This window comes from Pithys albifrons, chromosome 1 (assembly GCF_047495875.1).
Source record: "Pithys albifrons albifrons isolate INPA30051 chromosome 1, PitAlb_v1, whole genome shotgun sequence".
Classification (NCBI taxonomy): Eukaryota; Metazoa; Chordata; class Aves; order Passeriformes; family Thamnophilidae; genus Pithys; species Pithys albifrons.
In genome coordinates, this window is record NC_092458.1 from 62,477,632 (window position 1) to 62,503,729 (window position 26,098).

Sequence of the window (26,098 nt, forward strand, 5' to 3'; positions counted from 1 at the left end):
GGACTTAAGATTTATACCACTTAATTTTTTGTGTGTGGTTCATTACTTGACTCAGCTTTCCTAGAGAAGGAAGTAATAAAACAAATTTTCAGTATATTTTAGTTGTAGAATGAGTAGGAGTAGCAATTCAGGGATAGCAAGCAGCAAAATAATAAGTGTTTTTTCAAATGTTTGTCAGCGTGCATCACATTAGATACCTGTGCATATGAACACAGAACCTCTAAAAAGCAACCTCTGTCAAAGCCAGATCTGTTTTTGTGCCTCCATAGGATATTTCAGGCTGATATAGATGCTATAGCACTTATCCCTACATACCCTTATGTACCTGGCCAGGAAACGAGTCTGATTTAATAAAAAATCAATATTAATGTTCTGTTTTTAAATAGGTCATTTTGATCAAGAAACCCTTTGCTTGTATTCTCTCCTGCCTCCTTCGTGCTCATACTTTTGCTGTTTGTTGTGTAAGCTGAATTGGGGGATTGGCTGGCTGAACACTGAAACAGCAATAATACAAGGGTCTGGTTCTAACTGGGATTGATTTCCTGATCATGTTTGTAACTTAGTTGCACAAGTCATTCCATCAGAATAAGTAATTTGGTTTCAGGGACTAGGACTGCAACAGTAGAAGGAGGCAGGGTCACCCTTCTGAGTACAGGGCATTTTACTGGTCTTGATTCTGATGTAATTTTAAGTCAGTCTGAAACCTAATTGCTGAAAAAAGTACACTGCACCCTTTCCTCTGTCATGTATCTCAGGGTCCTGGCTTAGATCTGCATTAGTGAAGTAACAGCATATTACAGAATCAGTGCTATATTAAAATAAAATGTAGTTCATCACATTTAGGTGTAAGGTAATGGAAATATTCCAATCGTTTTTCATTGAGGTTCAGTCTGCCAGAGTGTAAGTGACAACAGTACTTCACCTTGATTTTTCAAGTCTGCAAGGTCACTTTGTGAAACAGTATTCCCTCAACTTGGTTGTCTTAGATTAGTAGAGATGTAGTATTTTGTTTGATAAAACAATATTTTAGCCTGATGCTATTGATGCTTTATCAAATATCTGTCATGATGCTCAAAGAGGAGTGATTGTTCATCCCTTGCATTTATAGTCCTCATCTGACATACACCTCAAGTTAAAGGAGGGTTGGCTGTTCCACAGGGAGCATAAGCAGAAGAGACACCTCTGTGAAAGATTCTGGACCTCCATGAAGGAAATGGGATCCCAAAGACCCGCAGTTGCTTTTGGGAAGGGAACTGTGCTTCTTACACAGTATTTTGCATTAGGAAAAAAGATAGGGATTAAAAGTTAAAATGGAATAAATCTAAGAGCAGGAACACAATGTAGAAAGATAAAAAGAGATGTAAATACATTTTTATATGTGCATATCTCTATGTGCATATCTATTTTATATAGCAATATGTCTACATAATTATAAAATATATGGCTATAACATGTACAGTTATGTGTTTATATATATGTATTTCCTTTAGAAGCTAAAAGTTATAATCTTTTTATGTCCTCATTGTTTGTTTCAGGGTGGTGAACCAATATCAGGAGTTAGTACAAAATGAAGCTAAATGTCCTGTGAAAATGTTTCATAATTCAAGCGGATCAGTCAATCTAAGTCATCTTTCTCCAGGGAAGGAAATGGAAGTGAGTTTATTGAGCCACACATTTCTTTTATTTGCCCTTTATTATTGCATTATTACAACTTAAAAGATTGCTTTGTTTATTTCAAAGAACATTTTGAGTTGGAAAGGACCCACAAGGATCACCAGCTCTTAAGCGAATGGCCCATATGAGATTGAACCCGTGACCTTGGCATTATTAGCACCATACTGTAAGCCACTGAGCTAATCTCAGGGTAATTTTTGCTATCCACATTTAAAAGTAAAATAACCTAAAAATGTCATCCTGAATTAATTTTTAAACATGTTATGGTCATGATCATTCAGTGTGAGTATATTGGAAAAGTTAAGGGAAAGAATTTGTTTTCAGTGTTCAGTCTTTTAGCTGTTTTGGATGGGGTTTGGCTGTGTATAGTGTAGTTAGCTCCAAGATTTTGTTTTAATATTTTCCCCTGTTCAGATGAACCTTTCACAGAGCAGTATAGTAAATCGCAGCTATGTGTTTTATTTTGCAGGTCAGTAAACACAGAAGGAGATGGAGTAGCTGAACTTTTTACCTTTAGAAATTAAAATTGTTTTCTCTTTACTTTGAAGAGAAAAACTTAAACAAAAAAAACCAAAACCAGCGAAACAGAAAAACCCTCCAACAGCTTTAAAAGTGTGTATGTTTGCATGCACACATACTTCTACATTTTCGGTATAAATTTTTGCATTCCCAAATTGTCCTGCCTGTTGGCATTCCCTTGTGTTTTACTTGCTCCTTCTGGCTTTCTCGGTCAGATTCAGTACTTTAGCAGAGCTGTGCATAGGCTCCAAGTAGTAAAAGTCATTTGTATCCATTGGGCTATTCATGACCGCTCTCCCATAAATACATACTCTTAAACTCCAATAAACATTGCTCTGAAAGAGGCAGTTCTTGGTGTCAGTCAGACCAGCAGTGTTCCGAGGCCAGCAGTTGCAGAAAGGGATATGAATGTTTCTGTATACGTGTACACACATACTGGCATGTACGGGCACATGTGTGTATATGCATTAAAATCATATGAACTTGGAGTGGGAGGGTACTCATGGAAGTCACCTTGTCGGTCTGTCCAAGCCCCCACCAAAAGCTGCACCAAAATTACTCAGGTTACTCTGTTTTATCATCTAATCACCTTTGGAATGGGGCATTAGTCTTTATTTTCAAAATCAAGAAAGCAGATTTTAATAGAAGAAGAAAAAGGTAGTCCTTGAAATTTTCTTCAAAAGATTCTTTTTAATCATCAATTAGAAACATGTAGATGGACTGCCTCTCATTACAGAGAATCAGTGGAAGCTAAGCTTACCAGAAAGGGTGATTCTATGCAATGTGATTTCTTATCCCATGCACATCTAATTTAGGCTCCAGAATTGAAATACTCCATTCACCATGTTGACAGCCTCATTTGCAAGTTTTGCAGCTTGTGGACTGTGTTTGTTTAGACATTACTTTCATTTATAGGGCAGTCCCGTGGTGTAAAGGAGAGCACTCTGGACTCTGAATCCCAAGGTCCTGAGTTCGAGTCTCAGTGGGGACCGTCCTCTGGCAGTTAAATGCCTCCCTGCCATCTCATCCCGTCACATCTCGGATGGTCAGCAGGGTCAGCCCTGGTTAGTACCGGGTGTTGTAGGTTCTAGTCCCGAGGACTTCACTGTCACTGTCCAAGCTTGCTTGACCGTGGCAGATGGACCTCAGGACTTAAACGGTGGGGCCAGTTCTGCACACACTGTGCCTCACCTAAAAAAATCCACTGTGCAGGCTGGAAGGGCACACCCACATGGGGAGAGCCCTTCCCAAATCTGCGTTTGTGAAGTCTGACCATATACACATGCATACGTACTTTCATTTATGGATACCTGCTTTATGGGTAAAAATACATAGACTATAACTGTAAATGTGTTTCATTATTGTCTTTTGACAGTGTCAGCTGTTGAAATTATGCATTTAGAGTCTGTTGTGAGTGACTGAGAACTACAGACTTGAGTAGCAAAAGTTAATTTATGATCAGGCGATGCGATAAGTACATTATAAGAACAAATAGAGCATCTTCCCTCTAAAAACATGAATGGAGTTTGTTCCCACTGAAGCCCCAATGGGGAAATGTGTCTTCATTTCTGTGCATTCAGGATTTTTCGGAATGTATTTAAAATCCCAATCCTAGAATGAGGAATTCTGATCCTGTTCTTTAAATCTGTTTTGGTTGGAAATGGCAGGTATATACAGAGGGAGTGAATGAAATTATGCAATTTTTCAAGTAAAACCCAAATGTTCCTTTATTTCAAGTGCATTTGTCACTCTTGCATTTGTGAAAATTGCTAAGAAGGATTTCAGAATTATGGAGAAAAGTAAAACTTCTTAATTACTTTACTTCTTTGCTCCATTTAAATTTTTACCAGCAGTTTCATGCTGCTTCTTGATGATAAACCCTTTATCTAGAGAAAGTTGGTCATAGGTTATGGTTTTTAAATAAATACCTAAAAATCTGAAATATTTGAAGGGAATATTGTCATAGTTTTGAGAAGTCTAATGCAAATTAATTGAATTGTCTTTTTTGTCAAGGTGTGGAAGTTCACATCATTGCTGTGGTAGTGTTAATTTTTCTTTCCTCCCAGCAGCCAGAAAGTATATCAGGCTCTGTTCAGTCTTCAGTGCTGGGGAAAGGTGTAAAACACCGACCTCCTCCTATCAAATTACCTTCAAGTTCAGGAAGTAGCTCTTCAGGTAATTATTGATTTAAGCATCTTCTTTTTACATGTTCTACCTGTTGTAAAATGATAGGATATCCCTTTTGTAATGATTTAGTAAAAAAATACCAGTATCTTGCCTGTGAGAAGAGATTAATTTTTTTAATTTCTGATTGTATTGGTCAAAAAATGGTATCCTAACAAATATTCAAGTTAATACGTGCCCACAGAACAGTAATGTATTTTAATTATGCTTTTTCAGGTAGTATTTTTAGTTCACAACAGTCAAGTGGCCATCTAAAATCCCCAACTCCTCCTCCTCCTTCTAAGCCTCCTGGTCTTTCTCGGAAACAGTCTATGGATCTTAATCAAGTTAGCATGCTCTCTCCAGCTGCCATGTCTCCTGCGAGCTCTTCACAAAGTGAGTCACGACCTAAATTCTCCATTAAATCTTAGGCTGTTGCATAAATGCTTCCTGAGATAAACTTCTTAACCTGTGGAATGATGAAACTTAAGTGTACAGTGTACCCTAAATTGTATAAGTTGTGCAGCTTTAGGCAGGTCTCTTGTTCACTGTATGTATTTTATGTTTATTGTAACTGTGTTTGTTTTCTGTATATATATATGTATGCACCCTCTGTGTATACGTTTTAATACATTTTATGCAATTAGCATGATCTCCTCATTTATGAAAGGTTGGTAGATGATGTGATGAGATAAAATTCCAAAGTGTAGATTTTTTTCCTCAAGTGTAAAAACAGTATGTTAGATCAGTTTGCCTTGACATAATTTAAGCATCTAGTTTATTAAATGTTAGAGGAGCTGGTGCAGTTGTGTATCTATGTATGTATATAATCTGATCAGTCCCGAGGTGATACTACAATAAACAATAAGATGATTTTTTAAAAACACTCCTACACTGTTTTACAAATCATTGCTGATTGCAAGTGTGGTGGTGATGCTAATGATGATGGCACCATATGCTCAGGTGTTAAAATGCAAATTTAAGTCAGAAGTGACATCCTAGTTTAATTATTTTGCTTAACACTGACGGGATCATTGTAATCGCAGCTATAGATCATAAAGATTTTTTAAAATATGTATGCGTCTTGAGCCATGTCATGAACAGATGTGTACTAAGAGGAAACCATAGCTGCAGTTTCTCAATTTTCTTATGAATAATTGTATACTGCACATTCCAGTATCCTGCACAGTATTAAAATATGCTTTTTTGCATTAAATAATTTAAAATCTGGGTAGCTCAAAAGGTGTAACTTTTCTGCCTTCTTGTTTTGCACAAACCAAACGAAAAAGAAAACTTCTAGAAGTTTTCTTCTAACATATTGACTCCGGTTTTGTGTTAGTGCTATGAACTGTGTAAATCTGCTGCACACTGTTGTTATGTTGAGGCTCTGGTCACCAGTCACATTTATTTCCTTTCTTTCTGCAGGACATGAAAGCTAAAAAAAAAAAAACAAACAAAAAAAGAAAACCCAAAAAAAACCCCCAAAAAACCACAAACAAACAAAAAAAACCAACAAAAAACAAAACAAACAAACAAAAAAAAAAGGAAACCCAAAAAAACAGCTCAAGCTTTTTGGGGATTTTGTTTTGTTTTTCTATTGATAACCTTTGGCTACTGCCTCCACAACAAATACAGCTGTACCTGCTACTTTTAAGCAGAAGAAATTACACGGTAGCTTTTAAAGATGCAGTATTATCCTCTCATTCTGAAGTATTAAATAATTGCGTTTTATTTGATCAAAATTTGGCAAATGGCAGTTTAACTATCTGATGAAATTTAGATCAGCCCGATGATGATTGAAATGCTACATGTTCCGTGTTGATTCTGTTGTTTTCCATGACACGTTTTTAACACTGTGCTCTTGTGCAGACAGTGCATATGTGCTACTTGTTTTAACAGTTTAGAGCAAACATATTTATGAGGTTAAACTGGTCACTAAGAAACTGTTATAAGTATTCCTGATTGGACTTACAACTTAATGTATGATAAATTATGGAAGCCTCAAAGAGGATACAAATCGATGCATACCATAAGGAATGGAGCATGGAGAATGGTTTTTCTTTGTGATTATACTGCATCGTTAAGAATGAGTGCGTGCTGCAACACTCGTGTCATGTAGAAATTAACACTTGCAGTCTGAGAAACAGAACAAATTGTCAGTGCTAAGATTCCATTAACCTTATTATACAAAAAGAACTGGCCTTCTATAACAAACTAGCACTTTTTATTTTTCTCAATGAGCAGGGTCTGGAACTCCTAAACCATCTACTCCTACTCCAACCAACACCCCTTCATCGACCCCACACCCTCCTGATGCTCAGAGCTCAACTCCTATTACCCCTTCTGCCACCCCTACTCCCCAAGATTCAGGCTTCACCCCTCAGCCCACTTTGTTAACCCCGTTTGCTCAGCAGCAAATGTCTCTGAGCCAGGCACTGCCTGTAATGACCATTCCTCTTTCCACCATGGTAACATCCATTACTACAGGAACAACCTCCACCCAGGTCATGGCAAACCCTGCAGGACTTAATTTCATCAATGTAGTGGGCTCTGTGTGGTAAGTCTGGTTATGATGGTTTCTTAATTTACTATAGGTTGGTTGATGGGAGGGGTGTAGTGGTCCAGGACTGTCCACCATCTGTTAGGGTAGATAGGTTTTAGGATCTGCAATAGAAAAAGATTACTCACTTTGTAATTAGAAAGTGAAGAGCCACTAGAAAGTATTTGTATTACTCAAATAGAAGGCACCTACTATTGGAACATGGAAAAGATTTATTAAGAGAGACCTTTATTGCTTTTGCCTTTTGGAGTTATATAGGCTAATTTCTTAAGATTTAATCCCAATTAGTTGGTTTTTGAGGTTTTGCTCTTTAAGTTTGAAAACTCTTATTAATCAGAGAGGAAGTAAAACATATGCAGACCAATTTAAATGAAAAATGAAAGCAGATTTGTTTCTATCAATTTAAACAAGCACTGAGATTAAACATTCCTTGATCCTTAAAACTCATTTTGTGGTTTAAAGAAAATAATGCTGTCAAGAATAGATTGTGTGGTATAACATGAACTGCTTTTTAGACTAAACGAAATTCTGTGATTAAGATGGTCACTGTAAGACACACAGTGTGCTCCAGTACAAGTATCAGACACTTGAATTATTCATCTAAAGTGTTCAGCAGTTGTTCACTGTTGATAAATTGGAGATACTTTTTATCGGTCAAAAAGAAAAATGAAACCTGTTCCTTTTATGGTAGTACAACATTTTAAAGACTGCTGATCCTTTAGTATTTCTAGAATAAAAGAACCTCTTGCGGTTTATTTTCCTCAGCTGATACCAAGGAATTAAAAAACCTATATATACTGAGAATATGTAACATATCTGTTATGCTCCAGGCAGAATGACTTTCTTTTTATGCTGCACTGATGCTTCATCCATTATCCCATTTACAGCAAACAATTGATTTACTTGCCGTGAGACAGAGGGAAAGAATTTACTCAGATTTACTTGTGCCACTTGGGTTTGATGTGTTGTCTTTCCTCTTCTACAGTGGAGCACAGTCACTGATGAGTGGTTCAAACCCTATGCTGGGGTGCAACACTGGTGCCATAGCCCCTGCAGGTATAAATCTGAGTGGCATTTTATCATCAGGAGGTCTGGTACCAAGTGCGCTGCCCGCTGCAATGCAGTCTGCCTCTCCAGCAGGTCAGTGTGACTAAGTTGAAAAGCCACTCGTCAGATAGGGACAATGTGAAAACATTTTGTGAGAAAAATGGATGAAAGTGGCCATTGTATGAATAGATTCTGTATTTGATGGCGGAAGCTCAGGAACAACATACATGTTTTTGCATTCAAAGTGGAGGCTATGTTGGAGATTGTTTGAAGTTGATTTTTGGTGAGCTGGACTGGGGATACACACTCAAAACTTGGATTGTTTGGTATGCTCAGTAGGAAGTTTGAGAGAAACTCCAAATTCAAATGCAACTTTGATGATGATGACTGCCTGAAAAAAGGCATGACTGAACTTAGAAAGAGGCCTCACTTTTTAAATGTGTGGGGCATTTTATGCTGTCCCTGTTACTACTTTATTCTAGTACAACACTTAAGTAGTTCCTTACTGCCTTCAAATTGATTACATTAATCTTAAAAGCCCTGTTTAAATTCTCAGTTTATTTTTTCTGAACATACAATAAAGAAAAAAGAACCTAATGTATGATTATAGAGTGAGAAGGATAGAAGACTTTAAGATAGCCATCCCTTAGTCAAATCTGTCTAAACCATATGGAACCAATGCTTCTCCAAACTGTCTTTACATACCTCCACTAAAGAAGATTCCCATCTTCCTTGGTAGCTGTTTGGAGTGGTTTATTATCCGTGCAAAATGTTTCCTTCTAATTACAGTGCATCTCGTTAAATGCAAGTTATTTTTTTATCCTATACCTTTCAGACATGAAAAATGGTCGTTCACCCTTTCTCTTTACCTTCTAAATATCAAACATGCTGTCATGTCCCACATTTGTCTTCTCTTTCTGATAGGTCGTATTTTTCAAACCTTTCATAATCCTGTCACTCTCTTCTAGACTGTCCAATTTGCTTACATCCTCCTTAAAATGTGATAACCAAAACTGGACACAAGCCTGAGCTTGGCTGATTTACCACAGTGGAGCACAGCAGAATAAATGCATCTCATCTCTTTCACAACATTCCTGTTAACATTTCCCCAAATGAGGTCTGCCTGTTTTTTATCTGTATTTTTTGCAACAGCATTACATTAACGTAAGAATGGCTTTACTGTTTTAGGCCAAAAATCCATCCAGTTTATATTCTGTCTCTGACAGTTGCCATTAGAGGATACTGAGGAGGGAGTTTAAGATGAGGAAAAAGGGTGAAGTGAAACATCGCTTCTCTACAACTGTACCTCTTCTGGCAATCTACAGCTTTGAGACTTCTCAGCTGAAGAATATCCGCATGGATCTTTGTGCTTAATATCCTGTCCTAGATTTATAGTCTATGGATTTATCTAATTGGGTTTTGAACCCATTTATATTTTTGGAACCTACAGCATCTTGTGACAGTGAATTTTATAAATGTATACTCTCTGAAGAGATTCTTTTCTTTTGTGTGCTCTGTAGTTTGTGATATGGATGATCTGGATATGTTTGTGACTTACTGTAACTTCTCATGTCCTTTCTTGCTGTATAGACACAAACCTAGTTACACTTTTGTACTTGTTCATTTGTCTTTTTTTAATTCAGCGTTATTGAATTTTGGACCATTTGTTCAATTCACTGGAATTGCTTTTAGTCTAATTCTATCCTTTCAAGAACTATCAGCCTTACTGGTTCGGTGTCACAGATTTTTCCATGCTGTGCTATCACTCACACAACAGATGAGAGTAGTGAGCTGAGCTGGGTCTATGCAAGACCTGCAGGTCTTCCACTTGATAGCTGCTGACTTACTGGAGAGTTGCTCAGATTTTGGGTGGGATTGTTTTCTGTTAAAGATTGATAAACTGAGAGTGTGTTACTTTATTGAGACCATGGACTTTTGGATTTACTGTACAAACAGTAGAAGTTCTTAAAGGCAGAAGAAGAATCACTGAAGAATAACTGCTATGGTGTTCTCGTTTCGTGTTTGTGAACCTTAGCAGGTTATAGTTTACAGGGGACAGTGTTTATTAGCAATAAAGCTCTTCTGTACTTTGAGTCTGAATAACTATGAAGTGATCAACATTATGGAAAATGTAGCATTGTGTTAAGCATAAAATTTACACTTGCCAGTTTTCCAACTTCCAAATGTTTAGAAATAGTCCCAGTGGAAAGGAGTATTGCAATACACAAATACAACTGAGTAAAGATTCCCTACTAATAAAAAGATGTTCTCTTTAACAGGCAGCCCCTTTGGTTTGAAAAATACATCAAATCTTCGGCCCTTAAATCTTCTACAGGTAATTGATATACTTGGACAACAATAATTTATCTTTTTGTAGAGACCTGTTTACTACACTGCCCTGCACAGATCTTTGGAGCCAGTTGGTCAGACAATTCACTGCAGATTTTAATTGCTTATTTAAAGTGCCTAGAATAAGAGAAAAAGCTACTTCTGTAGAGATTCCATGTGCAAATTCTATTCCTAGCTCAGAACAAAGCAGCTAATTCTCTAAAGCTGACATTTTAATTCAAAAAATTAGTAATAAAATACAATCTTCTGTTTTTAGGATTTGCCTAAGCTTTTATTGTAAATCATTCCTTATGCTGAAGTTATGATTCTACTGTACAAAGCAGTGCAGTAGAATCACTCAGGGAGTACACATAGAATGCCTAAAAGCTGAGCTTTGCATTCTCACATAGGCCCAGTAATAAGTTTAAAGAGCTTCTGGTAATGGAAATAGAAGATCATGTAAAATAGGGAGTTTAGAAGGTCTGTAAATGCTTCCTTTCCCCTAGGCATACATACAAATACAAACGTGAGCAGAATATTGCTTATGTCGGAGTTGCATTTAAAAACAGAATGGGGACTGTTTGTGGAACTGGGTGGAGTCTGCCAGTTACAGGTGGGGAATTGCAGCTATAGTGTTTCACGTGGGTTTGCACCATGCTGCCAAACTTTATTACCTGTAAAAGAACAGCTGTAGCTTTGCCGCTTCTTCCTCCCACTCCTGTACACACTCCAGAAACATGGAAAGGGCAGGCACAGGAGGCAGTTATGCCAGAGTAGAGGTCTTCCGTAGAATCAAAATCTTATATTTGTGTGATTCCACATTGAAGGACATCTTTCAAGTGATCTCTGCCACTCATATGAACCAAGAATAATTTGGCTGAAATCAGTGCAGTTAAAGCTGGGGTAAGGGAGAGGACACCTTTTATTTTTAGTCTTCAACAGCTTCCAGGTGGTTCACTTATTTTTAACCCACTTCAACAGCAGCAGCTTTCACGGTTTTCTCTACAGCAACAATCTCAGCAGCCTACAAGCTGTAGTCCTCGGTAACAGGGAGAACAGGCGTGTGCTAACAGCCCCCAGTCAGGGTTGCATGGATGAAACGGATTCTCCTGTTCTCCCCATCGTCACAAGTAAATGAGCATTTACCCAATAGATCTGTAGCAGAGGAGAAGGAAAGTCTTCCTCCTAAACCTTCTTAAGCAACAAAGTCTGCAGTGGTTCTGTTGCTATGGCTGGAGCTGTGTTATAGTCCTTTATTATATCCTGTATGAAAGAGCTGTAACAAAACAACTGGCTAAGCGTTGTCTAAATCTGTCATGAAGAGAGCCAGGCCACTGTATGAGTGGTGTAAAATCACCTTACTATTAATGTTTATCATAACTAGCAGTTACATCAGATGAACAGAGAAAAAATTTCAGGATTATTACAGAGTTAAGTAAAACGTTACAAACACTAATGTGACTTGGCTTGTGATCCTCACTGCTGTTCAACAGAATTTTCTTTGCACCAAAGGAAGTATCAGTTGACTTTAAAGCTGTAATCTCAAGACATTTGCTCTGCTGCTGACTGTAATTATTGTTGAAGGCCTTAAGCATTGAAGAACTTTAAAGTCATGATTGAGATCTGTTCTCAAAATGACAAATTTTGAATGCTCAGTTCTGCCTGCACTTAAAAATCTTTACAAACACTGATGCAGCAGTTTGGGAAAACTAGTTGGTCTGCTTTTGTGTTTGTGTTCCCAGACATGCCAGACTTCTGCTTACCAAATAGTCCCTACTGGACACTCAAGTTTGTCATAATAATTTCATTTGTGCTACTATAGACTAGTTATAAACAAGATACTTCTCTCAAATGTTTTTGGTGTATAGTCTCCTGTGTCGCAGGCCTTGTTCTGGAATGTGGGACAGTTTAATGGGAAACATTCAGATTTGTTCATAGCATCCAAATGTCTGAATGTCAGTTACTAGTTGAATTACTGAAAAAAAATCATGCTAGCTCATACTATTGGATTTATATTCTAGACATTGAACATCAAGGGCATTTACAAAAAGGCTGATGTGAGCCTAGTCCTTCTTGTGGCAGAAAGCTCTTCTGAAGGAAATCAATCTCTGCATTGGCTAAATTGCCCTAAGGAGCTACTCTCGTACTATGCATTATAGAGTAAGACTAGGGAGTCGTGACCTAAATTGTGAACATTGGATTCCTTAGCTTTCATAAGGACAAGAATGTATGTGGTGCTTACTGTGCTTAGTGGAAACAAACTAAGCTCCAAAAGACCAAAAATTTTCTTTGCTACTAGCATTCTTATCTCATTCTTAGGGGTTTTCTCTACATAGTGGTTCTGTGACTCTGTGAGTCTTAGTCATCATTGAGGTGACAATGTCTTCATGAGCAGTCTTTTGGTCTGGTTTACCTAGATCTTAGTAACATTATGTCATATGGTTATGCTAAAAAAGCATCACAACTCCTGGAATACACCAGCTCTTTTTCTGACTGATAAGACAAGCAGCTTGCTTGGATAGTGAATACAATGCTTTATTTCCCTATATTATAAATCAATGTATAATTGAAGTTCTAGAAGAGGTTGTAATTCAGCACCCTTTGACTTTAGGAGACACTAGGTTAGACTCCACTTGTTCGATTTGAGTGATTCCTGTGAGAACTACTCTGTTCTGAAAATACAATTTTAAAAGCAGGGTTTGTATTTTTATGACATTAGGGAGTGTGTGGCACAATATGAACATGGAAATGTGTCGGGCTTTACACACTTTGATTAAGACCTTTGCACATGGATGGTTTCCAGGTCACCTGAATACTTTGGGGCTGAGAGTGGGACAGGAAATTGTCCTAAGATTACAACCATAAAGTGTAGTCTCTGCTAGACCACAGGGAACTTCACAACTACATGGGACTTCTGCGGGGTAACAGGTGCGGTACCATTTCTGCCAAAGCAAAGCTGTTCTGGGGCATTCAACAACTGCTCTACTTTTAGTAACTGCATTCTGTAAGCCTGTATATACATACACTGGACAACATAGCATTAAATGTTTTTAAATGGCACTTGAGCTGTTTACCTTCACACTGGCTTTGCTTGCTTATTAATTGATACCAAAGTCTGGCAATAAGGATCAAGCTTTTCATTTTTGCTAGGGGTCTGACCAAGGTCCATCCAATCAAGATCAGGCATTATCTGCCCAACAAGCTGCTGTTATTAACCTGACTGGAGTAGGGAATTTTATGCAACCTCAACCCACAGGTATGTGCTTGCTGAGCCTCCTATTGTAGTTAAGCGTGTATGTTGATAAATTCACACTGAAATGAAGTTTGGTTTTAAAGAAGTCTTATGTTACATCCGAACAATTTACTGATTATTATCAGCGTGTGAATTATAAGAGAAATACTGGACTTTTAACGCACGCACTTCTCTGTTTTGTTTGGCAGTTAAGTGCAGTCAATTGGTTGTGTGACATGAAAATAAGCTATACTTAATACAAAAAGAAAATGCAGGGCACTTCCATGCCAGACTTCATTGAGGAATAATTAACTGTGTGCTTAACATCCAGTGTGAGAAACCTTTTTGTCTCCACAAGCACTGCATAATCTAACTATAACTAACAGAGTATGGATATCATGTATACCTTATTCTGCACTGTTTCCAATTTGACTCTGAAACTAACTCTATTGATCCCCCTTTCCTGCTATACTGTATTTCCATGTCTTCCTTCCCGAGCCCTGACAAACTCAACCTGACCTCCTTGACCTACCTGCTTTCCCCTTCTTTCTCAGTGTTGTCTCAGCTTGGCTCTGCCATGAACAGACCTGGGCAAAGCCTTCCTCAGCAGAGACTCCAGCACTCTTCTGCCTTGCAACAGCAACAAGCCTTGCAGCAGCAGCAGCAACAGATACAAGTAATCCAGCAACTTCACTCTGACTGTGTTTAAAAAAAAAAATTAAAAATACAATTCTTGGCTCCAAAATCAAAAATCCTGCCCTTTTGACTTCTCTAACGTCACTATGGTCTCTCAAATTAAACAAAGAAAAAAAATCAAAAAACCCCCATGAAGTTGGCAAACTATCATACAAGATTTAAAATCTTTGGTTCTCTCAGCTTGGAGCACTGAATTTATTTTTATTCATTCAAGCCATCCACTTTCCTGATTTGCAAACATTCAAGGGGTGCTTGTGGCACATACCTACATCAGCTCTGCCGGGTGCCAATAGATTTTAAAATGGCATGAATGTAAGCACCTGCAAGTTCAAATGTAGCATTGCTACCATCAATATGTGGAAGCAACAGCTCTGCAAAACGTTCCTTTATCATTCTGTCATTCAGATGCTTTATGAAAATATTTTAGTATTTGGTTAGCACACAGTCTTCTCTTTGTAATGTATACAGAAAATACATACAAAGCATACACTGAGAAGGTATTATGTTAAAAATGTACTCTGTAACCCAAACATTCACTGAAGTTGCTGAGTTACTGCAGTTACTGCCATGGAGAGAAAGGGCAAAGAAACAAGGCTGTGCACACACATATAAAATGTTAGCTGTGCCCTCAGCAGGCTTCTGTGCCACTGGTGCTGCTTGACTGTACCCATTGCCCCAGTACATGGTGTGTTCCTTTTCTCAACCTGGTGCTTCATTTTTATTCCTTCCTCCCTTGATCCACCCCCTTCCTCTCATTCTTCCTGACGTGAAAGCTTTACAGTCAACACTAACAAGCTTTTTCTCCCCCTTCTCCTTCATGGCAGCAGTTGCGATTCTTGCAGCATCAAATGGCTATGGCAGCGGCAGCAGCACAAGCAGCTCACCTGCATCATCAACAGCATTCAGGCAGCCACTCAAAAAGTAAAAGGAAGAGAGGCACACTGGCCCCTCCAAAATCATGAGACTTGCCTTCCCCAAAAAACTGATTCAAAGGGGATTTTTTTTCAGATTAATGAGAAATTTTAAGATTAAATTAATGGGTTTTATTACTGGTGGGAAAATGAAATTTTGACATTACACTAAAAAAAAAATGAACTGATTTTGGAAGCCAACCCTACAGAACTTAGAAATTTCATCTATAAAGCAGCTAGGATCTGGTTTCCTTAAGCCACTTAATTTTTTAACAGAATGTTTTATCCTGTATTTTTTACCACTCAGTGGCACTGTACATAGAATAAGGGTGAAAAACATTTTAGAAAAAATGAACTTTGTAAAGATAGTATTGGTATTGGTTTATTTAGTATAAAAGGTTTGTGAACACTGTAACAAATACAATTTTTACAAATCCATTTTTTAAAAGATCTCTCCTTTTGTTCACTTGGGTGTTACACTTTTAATTACTTTGTCTATCAGCTTCTTTACTTCTTTGTGCCTTGTAATTGCTCTGGTGATACAGTCTTGAAGCTTGGCTCCTGTCAGAGGACTTCCACCTAAAAATTAAAAGGAAAAATATTACTTATACTTCAGTTATGTATCTCTAAATATGACTTCTGAATAAGAGTATTAATACAGTAATTCTCATGACCAACACCTTTCACCTGGGGAGAATGGAGCTTTCTCAGCTCTAGCCTCAGGCAAAGATAATGGAAACAAACTAGAGCTGTAACAGGGAGACATGCTCAAAATCTGTCCTCTGCTGTATGTAGGTCAAGCTGTGACTTTCTTCTGAACTTCTGTCATGCCATCATCTTAAAAACTAATTTCAAGAGCAAGTAATTTAATGAGTATTCAAGCAGACACTGTTACTATAAAGCACTTATAAAGCACCCATACCTTACATATGTACATAATCTTTTCTTGACCTAAACATTATCATCTCCATAGGTTTCTTTGTAATAAATTTGGAAGTACCTGGTTTATGAACAGAACATAGTCTGCCTTCTTCATCAGTGACAATGGTTACTGTTCCAGTTGCTAAATCATCTTCTTCAGCAGTTGGATCAACAATGAGTAATGTCCTTGTGAAAGAAAAACACATGCAGACATGTTTGTACATATTACTCCATTAACATTGTTGCAAAATACATGTAACATTTATTTTTACTGTAGTCTTACAAAATACTTGTAGATGGATTTAGTGCCCTGGCTTACCTGTTTTCTTACCAAAGTGCATTGATTTTAAAAACATAAAGTCAAAAAATACAGGAGATTCCATATAATTAAGTGTATATGTCCATTGGAAATAAAACTTTATGCCTAAATTCCCTGGATTTGTGACACCTGTGTATTGCAGGAAAATGCCACTAAACTGCAATTGGAAGGATGTGGTCACTTATTTTGTGATTAGGCAAAGCCTGGCATTGTTCTTAGGTGGAGGCTACACTAATCTCTACCAGACACCTGAAGGCAAAACTTTTCCAATGATAAGTTCACCAAAGTTCTAGTCAAAGAACTCTAATCACTCAGCCTGGAAACTGTAAACTGAGCCTTAAGGTATCCAGAATAAGCTGTCATACATCACATGATGCACATCATTAAGAGATTAAATACTGTTAGTTTTGAACCATTTATGTTAAAAATAGAGCAAAAGCAATGGAAAAAGGATCTAAACTATAAGTCAGTTTATGGTGAACAAGAAAAACTTGAACTTAAAACTGATATTTAAACCCTCACCAATACTTTCAGATTGTCACTTAATAGCAATAATGTAACAAAAAATAAGTGCTTAGCTACCCCTTTCAAATGTGCCACTTTATTATAAATTTCACCCTATGCACTGTGACGCATCAGCTGTTTGTGTGATGCAGGGACACATGAAGAGTTTGATGCATCATTTATTTTTTATGTACAGACCAACACCACAGGAGCCAGCTCTGGAGCTGCACTGCACTCTGCACCAGGGCTACTCACCCATGGCGACACTAACCAGCAACCTACAAGTTTTATTTATTCAAGGGCGGCTTTTAGGCAGAAGAAAAATACCTCTGGATGCCGGAGTATCTAAAGCATTTTATTTAGAGGGCTGTGTCAACAGCTGCAGAAAAACTAACAAGTTGGAATTTAAAAAAAATCTGAAAAACAAACCACACAACACAGGCACAGATAGGCACATACCCCCTCAATACTTAGTTTTATAAGCTAAAGGGAGACTTCAGTAACTTGTTTGATGCAACAGCTGATTTCAGTGAAGGAAACAAAGCTCAAGAGATGCTCACGGAAAGATTTCTTGCAAAGGCAATTTTTTTGTCTACATGTAAATATGTATGAATTGTGTGTCTGTCTAGTATGTTATCCAAACTCTCTCAGTCTACATCAAACTTCAGACCCACCAGAACTGGTATTAAAGCAATTAACACAGGCAGCCTGAAGTACTGATAAAAGTCCTGCTCTGATTAATTTTGGTAATCACTTGGTCAACATTTGAGTTTATTGCTTTCCCAACCCTATCTCTTATTTGAATGAAAGGTCCTACTAATCATTTCTGTGAATACAGATTAATGTGCCATAAACCCCCAACGTCTCTAAATAGACCTAAATATTAAATAGTACAGTGAGCACAGTCTTGTTTGCATTTTCTACTTTCAATGGATGCCACCAGGAATGACTACATTTCTTACAAACAGCAGCAGAAAATGTCCTTGACATACATACTTGGGCTTATGAAGAGCCAGGACACAATTTCAGGTGAGAAGTCAAGTTATGAGATTTTGAAATCTCATAACTGAGTTCTTTTCCTACATGAGCAATGACTTAAAGACTGCTGGTCATACTTCATCTTGGGTAATTATGTTTTCAGTCATCCCGAGGTTCTGTTATTCTAACAAGACTGTTACTTTTTACTTCCTCTGTTGATTACACCCTAGTATAAGCTGTTAGAAAACTAACATCTTTTCTATCGGTTATCTACATAGGCTTCTTACCAATGCAATTAATAGTTTACATTCTTTCAACTCAAAGATACTTCAAAATCCTAAGGGAATACCTACCCTATACTTTTAAGCCTATCTTTTAGGTTGGGAAACAGTTCCAAGCCACAGGAAGAAGCTGTACAGACTGTTTTTTGTTCTGCATACTCATCCACATCACAGAACTATAGGTCAGTTCAACAAGAAAGGTCAGGAATTTAAGATGAGTTAAACAGCACTGCCTGAGTCTGCACACTCATCACTAGCAGAAGTGCAGAGGCATCACTGGTAGCATTCTCTGTCTTTCACTCAAACTTTTACAGACAGAATTGTTTCCATAAGTACAAAACAGTTATGAACTTACTCATCAAATATAGCAAACGACGTGGCAACTGGATGCTTTCTGATATTAAGTGGAGTCTTCTGTTTTAAATTAACTTCTGATAAACCAGTTTCTTCATTTATAACAACCGATGGCAATTGTACTGAAGAGAATAAAAAAATTACAATGGTCTAAAATATTAAACATTGCTGGGTTTAGCAGGCCTAACAGAAAGCAAGCCTACTGAAATAATTAAGCTGTTCTTTTAAGCCACTGAAAATCAATCAGAATAGAGTTTTGGCTATGTTAGTGGTACTCTGTAGAAAAAAAATTCTTGATTTCAAGGAAAGTATTTAGCTTAGAACTACCTGTTCAAGGAAGGATTTGATTTTTCTCCTCAAGGTAACAGAAGCATTTCTCTTTACACCGAAGCATCTTCTATTTCCAAAATGCCATGCAATTAGAATAGTTTGGAGTCCTATTTAACAAAAAGTATTTTTTCCCCAAAAAGCCTACTGGACATAAAAATACTAGGAATATAGTCTCAGGAATTTTATAGATCTGCAAGCTGATCTGATTCAGCAAACTCATTCTGACAACCCATACAGTGTTGGCAACAGGGGAATCAAGAGTGAAGTAGCTAAGGGAATTCCAAGGCCAGCAATTCACAGAATGGGAGGCCTTGCTGTAAGCTTTCCTTCATGCTGCCCCCTGTGTGCATTTATAAGCTGCACACCTGCAAATAACCAGTCTGTAAATTTTTTTCAAACTAAATGCATTAAGCTAGGAATATTCTGCTGTGACAGAGCATCTGTAAAACCAAAGTCCCCAGTGGATCATTCTGCCTACACAAAATACATTATCAAGGTAAGACCCTGACTTAGACATAAAACTTGTTTATGGACACTGCAGAAAGATTCGGATCTCTGACATAAGAGAAGACACAGCAGAATAGCTATTAGTGGACTAAGAAAGCAATAAGCACAGAAAAGGATGCTACTCTCCAGCTGTGACACACCCATACCATCATTTCCACTTTGTAATTGTGTTTTAGTAATTTAGCATTCAAATGACAGGAAATAAAACAGACCTAATGAACTATGAACCAGTTACCCATTCATCATGACTCAAAACTAATGCATTTCTCCAAGTGACACTAATCAGAACATGTCTCTTGCTCTAAGAAAGACTTACCATTTTTTAATGCTGCTAACAAAGCAAAGACACTGGCATCCAAAAGGTTTCCATCGTAGTCCAGACATATGATATCACAGTACAACACCCAAGCAAGCTATCAAAAAAGGTTTGGACGTGAGTTATCACAACAGCTAAGCAAATGATGCAATATATACGAAAATTCTGACCACCCTGAATACAAATACTTATTTCTATCATACAATTTTTACATTTCAGATCTAAACCAAGCTATAAAGACTTAAAAGCAAAACCAACAAAAGAACCTGTAACCCCAAATACCTTTTTTAACATCTCAGTACTGGGATCTTAGTATCTCCCTCTTCAGTCTTACCTTGCCATTTGCAATACAGAGATCTTCTTTCACGATCATCTGTGAACTAAAACAAGAACGTAAGTCAGGAAAAAGAAAACTGTCTTGAAGAGTTGTTTGTGTTTTAAATGCACTAAGATGGTTCTTACTTTTCAATCACATCTGCAATGAACTGGCTCGCTGCTTGAGCCTCTTCACCAGGTGGTCCGGAGCGAAACCTCTCTGAACAGAGGGATGGCAGTTCTACATTTGGTACTAGGTATCAAAAAAGCAGGCAATGGGATATCAAAAACACTCAGAAGACAAGAAACACTCAATACCATTTTATGGACTCCAAATGCAAGGCAAGACCAAGAATTTTTCAATCAAGCCTTTCTACTCCCTTCAAAACTAAAGTTACACGTGAGTTTCTGTTGAAGAACTTCTAGTATTCTGTACTCAGAAACTATATATTCCATGGAAAAACAGATAATCCTAATGACCATTTTCTGTTTATAATCCTGCTATGACTACCATGACCCCATACAAACTCTTCTTTAAGTGCTAAGCACTCTCCAGTAGATGAAGAAACAGCAGTATTTTCATCCCACTGCCTGACTTGACTGGTATGCTATCTGCTTTTCATCAGATGTTACAACCTGAGGCTTTAGACTTGAAGGAAAAACATACATAAACATTTGTGAAAAAAACATAAACACAATCAAGCTCACTGAAAACCACATACTTTGGAGATAGGTTACAAAAAAGGGATTTGGTCTAACCTCTCAGTTCCACAGAACTATTCTGTCTGCAAAGAAACTTCAAACAGGAGTGAGGAGGTACCCCCAGGACTTTTACAGTTCTCTGAGAAATAAACAGGTTTTATTTCACTGTTTTTAAGAGTTACATTTTTGCCTACTGGGACGACAAAAGAGAAGTTAATGTGCCTTTGCACAGTCTTTTATAGATTAACTACCTTCCCCTTCTTAATACACACACTTTTCCCTGCTGCAGGTTTGTTTCCAATCTGGCCTTGAATCAGCAATGAAAAAGCAGCTTTACATGGAAAACTCACAAGCAGAGCAGAGACAATTCTAAAATCTCTGAAGTGCCACTGCCTAGATGTCAATTTGGAAATATATTTTTATCCAAATCCATTCTTTTAAGAAATCCTCACAACACAATCTGTCTTTACAGCCTCTTAGTTGAAGCAATACAAGACCTGAGTAATATCCACATTGAAACACTTACCAATATATCCCTTATTAGCAGAATCTGCTGCAGGTGCAGCAACCTCCTGGAGAAAGAATAAAGACAAAAATGAAAACCTGAATTTTGGACAAAAAGATTCAGTAGCTATTCTGTATAGAAACAGTAATTTTCCTGCCAGTTACCATTACAATGAGATTTACAAAAGCCATTTTTAATCAGTCCTTGTCTGTAAATTTCCTACGGAAACACACAGTCAGGGGCGTGCATTGATTTGTCTCAAAGTTCATGGCAGGCCAGCATTAAAGCTGAGGCTACAAGGCACTTAATAGTCCAGCCAACTAATCCCCAGTGATCAATATTTAGTAACTTTTCAATTATACAGCTTTTCTCTGGAAGTAACAGGGAGTTTATATTTATATACATCTTTCTCCATACACAACAGGCACCACAGAAATGTATGTTCTCAGACTACACAGGTAGGATTAGGTAATTACATTTGATATTAACTTTCACATCTGAAAGTAACTCATGTGAAAGACTGTAATTGTGTCTGTGTGGCACATTATTGTACCTCTGTAGGTGACTCATTCTAAACAGAAATGCACAAATTCAGCTAACATAAATTCAAATAAAACCCAACCATACCGCTTTCACTCCACAAATCACCGTGGTATTTCCTAACTTCACCAGGGCAGAACCATCTGCAGTAGTAATTGAACCTGAAGGGAAAATGTGCTGTTTAATACTCTATTTTCCACTCAAAGAGCATTAATTAAAGTGTATACTTTCTAGTATTTTATACTAAATACAGGCTAAGCAAAGTCTCAAATCCAGAGTGGGACAGAATCTCTGTATTAAATAGTCAATCACACAGAATGGTTGAGGCTGGAAGGGACAGCTGGGGGTCATCTGGTCTAACACCCCTGCTCAAGGAGGGCCACCTAGAGCTGATTGCCCAGAATTCTACCCAGAATGTTTTTGATTATCTCCAAGGAAGGAACTCCAGAACTTCTCTGGCCAACCTGTGCCAGTGCTCCATCACTCTCACAGTAAATAGTGTTTCATCGTGTTCAGAGGGAACCTTCTACGCTTCAGCTTGTGCCCACTGACTCACGTTCCGTCACTGGGCGCTAATGGATAGGGCCTGGCTTTGTCTTCTTCCTTTCGGGTATTTATACACATTGCCCAGCATTGGACTCAATACTCCAGGTGTGGCCTCACTAGTGCTGAGCAGAGGGCAGGATCACCTCCCTTATCTGCTGGCAATGCTGTGCCTAATGCAGCCCAGGATAACAATGGTTTCTTTGCAGCAAGGGCACGTTGCTGCCTCATATTCAGATTGGTGTCCACCAGGATCCCCTGGTCCTTCTCTGTTAAGTTGTTTTCCAGCTAGGTGGCCCCCAGCACATATTGGTACTGAGGCCCTGATCCCCAGCTCCAGGACTTTGTGCTTCTCCTTGTTGAAATTCATGAGGTTCCTGTCAGCCCATTTCTCCAGCCTGCTGAGGCCTCTCTGGGTGGCAGCACGACCCTCTGGCATATCAGCCACTCCTCACAGTTTGGTGTCATCTGCAAACTTGCTGAGGGTGCACTCTGGCCCACTATCCAGATCATTACTGAAGATGTTGACAAGCACTGGACCCAGTACTGAACCCTCATGCACTTATTAAAACCAGAAATCACAACTGTAAGCCCACCCTCTGGCTGACTTACAGCAAGATCTAATGGAAGGCAGCATTGTACCTGCAGTGTGAACTCTGAACAATAATCAGCAGCTGTTCCATGATGATGTGCTACTCTGTATTCTGCTTTTTAAAATGATGAGGAGTAAAACAGGCAGGTACAGTGCTGCTGCTCACTGCATAGGAGGCATTTTGCCTCTGCTCAAGGCAGTAGCTCACCAAGGTTAGAACACAGCAGAATGCAGGACACACTGTCCCTCCCAAGATGCTTGGGCATCAATTTTGTGCTGGTCAGTGTATGCCTTGAGATGGATTTCAACATCTGTAACAGATGCTACTGACCTCAGACAGAGACAAGGTTCCACAATCACTTAAATTTTGCTGCACATACCAGGACAGGAGCAGAAATGAGTAATTACACTGAGCACATCAGCCCAGGATCAGGACTGAAATCAGTATTTAAGTATATTACTGTATCATGACTCTCTTTCATGCTTGCTGAAACTGTAAATAAAAATCCTTCCTCTTCCTTATTTCAAAATGCAAGAACCAAGAAAACCGATTAGCAAGTCATTAAGGTCACTATTATAACCGGATATTATTAATAACTCCCACATTATTATCATCATCATCATTCCAAATAAACACTTGCCTATGTTGACAGTGGTTGCCCGGAATTCACCCAACTCCCTTCCATCAGGTCGACAGTTCTCTTTCTAAAAAAATTGCAAAGTTCAAATTAGAAAATGTATTTTAATAAATAACACAGTAATATTTATGCTGTAGGAGTTCATCTAGAACAATATTCTCTTCTTTTTAGGAGAAATATGCAGCCTCAAAAATGCTAGGGGAAACTTGGTCACACTCTAACTGGTTTTTCATCAACTGATATGTAGTTTGTGGTTGTAAGCCTGCAAAAAGAACCTACAATTTTTAAAATTTATTATAATTTACTTAGAAAATATAATGATAGATTGATTGTCTCAAGGGTAAGTATTACAGGCTAGATTCCGGATATCATCCAAGAATAAATACTCCCTGGTAACTTAAAATAAGAGTTTCTACCTGTCTGTATTGTTTGGGGTTTGTAGACAATTCCCCTCGTCCACCCCCACCTAGTGGAGCTCTTAAAATTAATGTTAGAGTGAACTAAAGGAAAAGAAAAGAGAAACCCCAGCTCCCAAAAACACGTAACATTCAAATACTATCAGTCAGAAGCTGCACAATACATGACCCTTAAGTCAGAAATTGAAACAATATTCCATCATGTTAGATCTGAAGAACCACAAGAAAGCAAAAGTTCATAATAAGCAATTTATACAGGGATCTAATGTTTTACTCACCAAAAACCTTCTGTAATATTCCAGTGGTTCCACAGTTCTACAATAAATATAAAGAGAAGTTCACATACAAACTCCTGAGAAGTCAAGAGAAAGCAAGAAAAATAAGCCACAACAACAAACAATTTGAGAATCAAGATGCTTGGCAAAGCTGCTTAGCAATAGGGTTACAGAGAGATGAGAGAACTCTAAACTGATCTAAGATTAAGATGTTTTCCTACATTCAGTTCCAAAATGCCTCATCCTTACAAGGAACCTGCCTCCACATATACCTAACAAAAACTACTAGCTTTCACCTCAATATTAGTTATAAATCAAAAAGAAGTGTTTACCAACAGAAGGGTGTAGAATGTTTTTCAAGAAATGAAGAAAGCATAATTTTATTCCTGTGCCTGACATATCTGTTAGTTCAAGGACTATATTCAGATGTAGAAAACAGTACAAAACAATTTTAAACGCTACAGTTTTTCTTAGAATCTTTGAGAAAATACAAAATTACAAAATATGCTCCATGCAGTGCTTCATTGAGAAATAATTAACCCTTAATTAATTATAAATTACTAACATGTTTGTGTATCAGTATTTTAAGCAGGGATTATTGAAGTTAAAAAAGGAACCTTTGTTTTATAGAAGTGTTAATATTTAGATAAAGAATTACCAAGTTAAATGTTTCTGGGGAAAAAAAATATAAATGGGAAAGGCAGGTTTTCTAAATGCAAAATAACATACAGAGGTTAACACAAACATAATGGGAAGATAAAATCAGCTCCTGTTGGCTCCACATATATTGGTCCTGTATTACTGTTTTTTCAAGCCCAACACAAGGCCTGTTCTCTGCCAATTCATGTAAAAGCACTTTCTAAGCCTAGTCTCATGCATTTAAGGCATAAATACAGAAGCATGGACAGTAGGACAAGTTGCCCAGAGAAGCTGTGCATGCCCCATTCCCTGGCAGGGTTCAAGGCCAGGTTGGTTGGGGCTCCGAGCAACGTGGTCCAGTGGGAGGTGTCTCTGCCCAGAGCAGGGGGTTGGAATTGCGTACTTTGAAGATTCCCTCTGACCCAAACCATTTTGCTGTCCTAAAACGAGTAGATACAAATGGGAAGTGACTGAATTCCCTACAGTTTCAACCTCCTTGTAACACTGTCAGCTGTGTCAGGGCAGGTTTAGGCTGGATGTCAGGAAAAAGTTCTTCCCCCAGAGGGTGGCTGGGCACTGTAAAGGCTCCCCAGGTAAGCGGTCACAGCACCAAGCCTGGCAGAGTTCAAGAAGCTTTGGGACGACGCTTTCAAGCACATGGTGTGACTCTTAGGGTGTCCTGCGCAGGGCCACGAGTTGGACTCGATGATCCCTGTGGGTCCAACTCGGGTCACTCTGCGATCCTGTGACACCAGGTAGCTCCGGGCCTCGGTGAGCTCCACGCTCCGCTGGGTCTTTCCGGGCTGGAGAGCCCCTGCTAGCTCAGCCCCTCCCGCACACGCCAGGGCTGTGCAGCGCCCTCGGCACCGACCCCATCCCGAGGAGACGCGCAAAGCCCGCTCCCCTCGCGCAGTGCCGCGCCGGTAGCACGGAGGAGGCCCCGCGGGGACGGGGCAACGCCGCCACGGTCTCACACGTAGCCGGGCCGGGCCGGGCCGGGCCCCCGAGCGGAACCCCCGAACGGCACCAGGGGCCGCCATGCCCGCCACTTACTTGAAAGCCGCCGCCATGGCGGGTCCGCCAACGCCCCGGATGCAGCCCCCCCTGGCGGCCCGCGCGCCCGGAAGCCTCTACGGGAGGAGCTGCGGCGGCGGCGGCGCTGGGGCTGCCATGGCGGGGCCGGGCCGCGGGGGGCGCCACAGCCGGGGCGGCGCGATGGGCCATGGCGGGGCCGGGCCGCGGGGGGCGCCACAGCCGGGGCGGCGCGATGGGCCATGGCGGGGCCGGGCCGCG

At 39.0% G+C, this 26,098-nt stretch overlaps 2 protein-coding genes across 14 annotated transcripts in view; one reads left to right on the forward strand and one right to left on the reverse strand.

Moving 5' to 3' along the window:
• The window catches only part of SUPT20H (SPT20 homolog, SAGA complex component), a 34,591-nt gene extending 16,774 nt beyond the window's left edge, over positions 1 to 17,817 (forward strand). For 2 of the 13 annotated variants that reach the window (XM_071552439.1, XM_071552457.1), the window contains exons 16-23: positions 1,536 to 1,653; positions 4,260 to 4,368; positions 4,594 to 4,752; positions 6,601 to 6,913; positions 7,902 to 8,056; positions 10,243 to 10,298; positions 13,442 to 13,547; positions 14,078 to 14,306. In XM_071552439.1, coding sequence (XP_071408540.1) covers positions 1,536 to 1,653; positions 4,260 to 4,368; positions 4,594 to 4,752; positions 6,601 to 6,913; positions 7,902 to 8,056; positions 10,243 to 10,298; positions 13,442 to 13,547; positions 14,078 to 14,232 — 1,171 coding nt within the window. In that variant the 3' untranslated portion in view covers positions 14,233 to 14,306. Of the gene's footprint in view, positions 1 to 1,535; positions 1,654 to 4,259; positions 4,369 to 4,593; positions 4,753 to 6,600; positions 6,914 to 7,901; positions 8,057 to 8,931; positions 9,081 to 9,151; positions 10,057 to 10,242; positions 10,299 to 13,094; positions 13,369 to 13,441; positions 13,548 to 14,077; positions 14,307 to 15,043 lie in introns of those variants that run through there. The other 11 variants (XM_071552448.1, XM_071552466.1, XM_071552482.1 and 8 more) reach the window with 10 other exon arrangements.
• Positions 15,500 to 25,928, reverse strand: EXOSC8 (exosome component 8). The gene is made up of 11 exons (XM_071552554.1): positions 25,859 to 25,928; positions 24,170 to 24,206; positions 23,479 to 23,542; positions 21,790 to 21,863; positions 21,184 to 21,229; positions 20,103 to 20,208; positions 19,975 to 20,020; positions 19,641 to 19,737; positions 18,489 to 18,609; positions 16,131 to 16,237; positions 15,500 to 15,709 (listed from the first exon to the last, which is right to left on the reverse strand). The coding sequence occupies exons 1-11, from the start codon at positions 25,873 to 25,875 to the stop codon at positions 15,594 to 15,596; spliced, it is 831 nt and encodes a 276-aa protein (XP_071408655.1). The 5' UTR covers positions 25,876 to 25,928; the 3' UTR covers positions 15,500 to 15,593.
• Between the last annotated feature and the right edge of the window lie 170 nt (positions 25,929 to 26,098).

Coding starts and splice junctions, on each gene's coding strand:
- EXOSC8 (XM_071552554.1), bottom strand. Junction 21,864..23,478: donor GGCAACCACTGTCAACATAG/GCAAGTGTTTAT, acceptor TTTTCCCTTCAG/GTTCAATTACTACTGCAGAT. Junction 20,209..21,183: donor TGCTAATAAGGGATATATTG/GTAAGTGTTTCA, acceptor TTTGATACCTAG/TACCAAATGTAGAACTGCCA.